Source organism: Sminthopsis crassicaudata, chromosome 3 (assembly GCF_048593235.1).
Source record: "Sminthopsis crassicaudata isolate SCR6 chromosome 3, ASM4859323v1, whole genome shotgun sequence".
NCBI lineage: Eukaryota > Metazoa > Chordata > Mammalia > Dasyuromorphia > Dasyuridae > Sminthopsis > Sminthopsis crassicaudata.
Window position 1 is genome coordinate 11,545,225 of NC_133619.1, and position 5,306 is coordinate 11,550,530.

Sequence of the window (5,306 nt, forward strand, 5' to 3'; positions counted from 1 at the left end):
ATCCATCTCGTGCTGTTCTTTCCCCATCTCCCCCCCACAACGTAGTCTTCCTCGTTACTCGTTAATCCGAAAGTCCGGGTCCCAGACTGATGCCTCGAACCTAACGGGCTTATAAGCACAGTTTACTTAACTTCCTAAGGGGAATTGGAGGTGGGGGAGGAGCAGGGCACGCGCGGGCTGGAAGTCTGGGGAGCACCTCCCGCGAGCCTTTCCTGCTCGGGTTAAGCTGGCGTCGCTACACTGGCACCCATCATGGATGGGCGCCCCTATGCTGTGGGGAATGAAACAAGAATGCTAGCCCCTCCTAGCTCGCTGGGATTCTGACCCAGTCTCTCTTTCCGGTCGAGGAAACAGGCCGAGAAAGACAAACTGACTTACATCTGTAATAATCAAAATGATCAATTATCCAAAGAGATTTGAACCCTAGTCCTCCAGTCCTAGCGTCCTTTTCACCCTCTCAGGTTCCTCTCCCCTAAAGGGGGGTGGAAACCAAAGCGCATTTTGCAGAGCTTGCAAACTGCTCAACGCCGGCAGCGGGGGAAAGGCCGAACTGGAATTTGGAAGTGGCTAAGCCAGGGTCGGAACTGGGGTCTTCCAAATTCCAGTTCGGCTGCTCCCCCTGCCCGGCGCTGGCCAGTTTGCAAGCTCTGCAACCGCTAGCTACAGATAAAGCCTAGGAAAGCAATCAACAAGTATATCGGAAGTGACTCCTAGGTGCTAGTTGGGGCTGCAAGGTCAGAAACATGAAACAAGTCACCGCCTGGGGGAAGTTACGGTGGACGTTCCCCAAAGTCGTTACAAAATAAACACCCGCGGAGAACAGAGGGATTTTTGAGAGGGGGCACGGTAGTGGCCGGACAGCAACATTGACGCAGCGGACGTGGAGTGCCTCCTGTGAGACAGTGCTGGGGGAGCCCAAGCGGGAGAATGACAATGAGCCCAGTCCGAAGCCGGCCCCACACCCGGCCTCCTCCCCAAGGCAGCCTCCGGGACTCACAAACTAAGGATTTGCCCGCGAGGGCATCCCCGCACACACCGGAGCCCGCTCCTCCCCTCCCCCGACTAAAATTGCCCTCCTGCGTGTCTCGGGATCATTTGTCAGTCATCCCTCCATCTGCGTGCCCCGGTGTTAAGTGGGCGTCCGGCCGCAGGACCCCCTGCGTGCCCTTTTCCTGGGAGGGCAGAAGCAAAATAGTCTCTGCCCTGAAAATGCTTTTCCTCAGGCCCTCGCGCTCTACTCGGGCACCCTCTCCGCCCCCATTCCAGCCCGGGGAGACCCGGTCCCAGCCCAGAGCCCGCTGCTCTCTTAGCTCCGCCCCTGCCCCGGCCCTCTAGGAAAACCCGGAAAAGCGGACTCTTCTCCCCACCCCGCCCGGCAGCCTCGCCACGACTCAGCGCCCCCTCACTGGGCATGCTCACTAAGGCAGGGCAGGTTTGGGGCTGTAAGTAGGAAGCTGGAGCACTCCCGGGGCTGCTGGGGAGGGAGGTACGGACCGTGGGGCTGCTGGAGGAAGGAGGCAGGCACCACGGGGACTCATGCACCACGCGCTCGGGGCTGGGGCGCAATTAGCAGCCGCCTCCGCAGCCTGCACCCGTCCCTGCCTCTGCTGCCACCGCCGCCAGTGCCAGAGTCTCTGCCACCCCTCCTCCCAGCGCTGCCGCCGCGGGTGAAGAGCAGCCCCAGCCGCCGTCGCAGCCGCCCCGGCCCCGGCCCCAGCCGCAGTCCGTGCCCGGCCGATCGCCCGCTCGCTCGCCAGCCCGGGCATTGTCCCCGCGTCTGCCGCCGCCGCCGCCGCCTGAATGCCGGGCACGGAGCCCGAGTGAAACCTAGCCGGGGTGGGTGACCGCCCCCCCCGCCCGCACCCACCCCCAGCTCTTTGGGGGTTCTCTCCCTTCTCTCTCCACTCCCTCCTCCCCTGCCGGGCACTTAGGAGAAGGCAGCGGGCAGGAGCCGGGCTAAGCTTTGCGCCCGCCCCAGCCGGCCGCACTCCTTCCCCTCTGCCCCCACGCCCCCCGGGGGGCCCAGGCCGGAGGGAGGCCGAGAGCGGGCGAGACTCTCGGAGAGGGGGGGCTAAGAAGCCATGCGAGAGTACAAAGTGGTGGTGCTGGGCTCGGGCGGAGTGGGCAAGTCGGCCCTCACCGTGCAGTTCGTGACGGGCTCCTTCATCGAGAAGTACGACCCCACCATCGAGGACTTCTACCGCAAGGAGATCGAGGTGGACTCGTCGCCGTCCGTGCTGGAGATCCTGGACACGGCCGGTACCGAGCAATTCGCGTCCATGCGGGACCTGTACATCAAGAACGGCCAGGGCTTCATCCTCGTCTACAGCCTGGTCAACCAGCAGAGCTTCCAGGACATCAAGCCCATGCGCGACCAGATCATCCGCGTCAAGAGGTACGAGCGGGTGCCCATGATCCTGGTGGGCAACAAGGTGGACCTGGAGGGCGAGCGCGAGGTCTCCTTCGGGGAGGGCAAGGCCCTGGCGGAGGAGTGGAGCTGCCCCTTCCTCGAGACATCGGCCAAAAATAAAGCCTCGGTGGACGAGTTGTTCGCCGAGATCGTCCGCCAGATGAACTATGCGGCTCAGCCCAACGGGGACGACCAGTGCTGCTCCTCCTGCGTGATTCTCTGAAAGCCGGGGGGCGGGGGGGCCGCTTCCGTCGGCCCCGTGCTTCGGGTGGAATTTTTATGGGTTTCTTTCTTTTTCTTTCTCTCTCTATTTTTTTTTTTTTAAAGAAAAACGCGAAAGCAAAACACAATACTTTCTCAATGTGATTTTTTTTTTAATTATTATTTTAAGATTGGAAACAACTTTGCATCGTCCAAGGTGTGTTCCAGGTGGGGGCTCGGGGCTATTTCAGCAGCAGCCGCCGGGCTCCTCATTGTCTTGGGGGTGGGGGGAGTCGGGTTGTATTTAACATCTGAAACCTGGGTGGAAATGTGGCGCTTTCCAAGCATGTACGTTTCTCTCGTGGATTTCATTGCTAGTTGCCCGTTTCCCCACTTAAAGCAGCCGTTAGCTGTATTGGCTACTTGACACCAGGCAAAAAAAAAAAAGTTTCAATCTGGAGAGAAAAAGGCTTGTCTACACCGCTTTCCAACTCGAAGATTTAAGTACCTGGACCGGGGAAGGAAGTGCAGGAAAAGCCTGTGAAGAAAGGAAAGCAGAGGAAGAGCCCCCGTTTCCCGGCATGGAGGTTTACCGCCTTCCCCGGCAGCCTGGAAGTGCAACCACCCTGGGACTGATTAGGATTCGGAGGATTTCTATGCAAAGTTGGATTATTGTTACAGTGTATCCAATCTGAAGTATTGCACAACTGAACTGGGACTGTTTACACTGATGCCAATACAGTGTGGAGTGCCAGAAAGTGTCTGCTGATATTTGTGGAAAAAAAAAAAATCTATTTTGTTTACCTACTGTATCAAATGGGAGTCTGGGGGAGAGCGGTAGTGTTTCCTTTTTTTTTTTTTTTTTTATCAGCTGTGAAAAATTACAAATCTGCACATTTGTTTGTTTTTTTGTTTTTTTGTTTTTATTTTTGGTGGGGTGCTTTGTTCATTTCGTTTTGTTTGGGTTTAGGGGTTCCTTTTGGTTGGCAATAACTGATTTTGATGACCAGATCTTTAAAAGTACAGTACAAAGACTTCCTCAAATGTGATTCAGGGGCAACAGCGACCCTGTGTCTAGAGTGCCTTCAAAACTCAGCTGTTCCAGCCGTGCCAACCTGTGAAAGTTCCACAAATCCCATTATTTGCTATGACTCCCCAAAGTACTTAACAGTTTCCTTTCAGTGACCATACCAAGCAAGCCAGGACAAAATGGCCTGTGGTACCTGCGATTTATTTCAGATTTGCTTTTGGAGTCTTTACCATGTAATTTCCATGTCTTGCAAGTATTCCTGGCTTCATCTAATTTAAATTTTCAGGTATTTAGTGTCCTTTTCCCTGCCCCCCCCTTTTTTTTTTTCTGTTGTAGGATATTCTTCTGGCCAAAAGTAAACTTTTAATGTGATGTACCAAGCAGATTCTAACTAATTGTAATTTGAATTCCAGACATGCGTTTAATTGTTGTCTATTCATTTAAAGACTTTTAATACAAATACCATTTTTTTTTTTTTTTAAAAAGATTCAAAGCCCAAAGTCCTGTTTGTGTTTGTGTTTGGTTTGATGCATTGTATGACTTAAGAAGCAGCCCATGCTGAGATGGAAACAGTCATGACTTAATCTGAAAGTGTTTTATCCAGGCCTCAGGATAGATGGAAGTACTTTGGTAGAAGAATGGGTGGGGTTCATAGGATCATAAATTGAGTTGGAATATTGCCTTCAATTCTTAAGACAGGGAACAAAACCAGGATGAGAAAGTCCCGAGTTGTGGGTTCAGCGTCTGATTATGGGGTGGGGGGGGGCAGTTGTTACATTTTTATGTTATTACATACTACATTTGTCCTATTCAAATCATTTGTTGTAGGGGAAGAAAAGGGGGCAACTATCTCAGCTGGTGAATGTGTGTTCCTGTTTTGTAGAAAGTTGTGGGCCTGGATCATGTGAAAAGATGGTTTCTTGAAAAAGTTCTAGGGATAGGGGTTGAGGGAGGCGTAAAGGATGAAACCCAATCCTGAGTAGATACCTTGGGACCTTACCTCTTTGGAAAATAAGATTTGACTAAAAAGCTTTCTGGAGACTAAAAGAAAATGGCAGGTGAACTTTGACCATCAGTCCCTTCTAGAGAATTGGTGGAGCCAACTTTGTGGCTTGTTAAGTTGGAGGGGTTTTGGAATGACTGAACTAAAACATACAGTTCTGACCTCCCAAGCCATCTGATCACTGTTTCCTGGGTGACTGACCCAACTGGAGAGGTCAAGGAGTGTGAGAGGCTATACTTGAACCTGGGCTCTGCCCCCATCCATTCCCATGTTTTTAGTGGAAGGTTTTATATTCCTAGTCTTATTCCCTTTCTCCCTTTTTCCTCATTCTCACCCCAGGCCTGTTGCAGTTGTTCAGTCATAACTGACTCTTTATGATGTCTTTTGGAGTTTTCTTGACAAAGATATAGGATTGGTTTGCCATTTCGTCCTCCAGTTCATTTTACACAGGGGGAAACTGAGTCAAATTAAATTAAGTGACTTGCACAGTCACATAATAGCAAATATCTTAGACCATATTTGAACTCTGGTCTTACTGACTCCTGTTGCTCTATCCACTGTAGCACTTAGTTGCCCCATTTATATGCATATTGCACAGAGTCACATAGCTAGCAAATGTCTTAGACCACATTTGAACTCTGGTCTTACTGACTCCTAGCCTG

The 5,306-nt window shown here is 52.3% G+C and overlaps 1 protein-coding gene across 1 annotated transcript; it reads left to right on the plus strand.

Moving 5' to 3' along the window:
* The first annotated feature begins 1,009 nt into the window (after nt 1–1,009).
* RAP2B (RAP2B, member of RAS oncogene family) lies at nt 1,010–4,141 on the plus strand. Its single transcript, XM_074298040.1, has one exon. It carries the CDS (start codon nt 2,082–2,084, stop codon nt 2,631–2,633), a length of 552 nt encoding a protein of 183 aa, XP_074154141.1. The 5' UTR covers nt 1,010–2,081; the 3' UTR covers nt 2,634–4,141.
* The last annotated feature ends 1,165 nt before the right edge of the window (nt 4,142–5,306 follow it).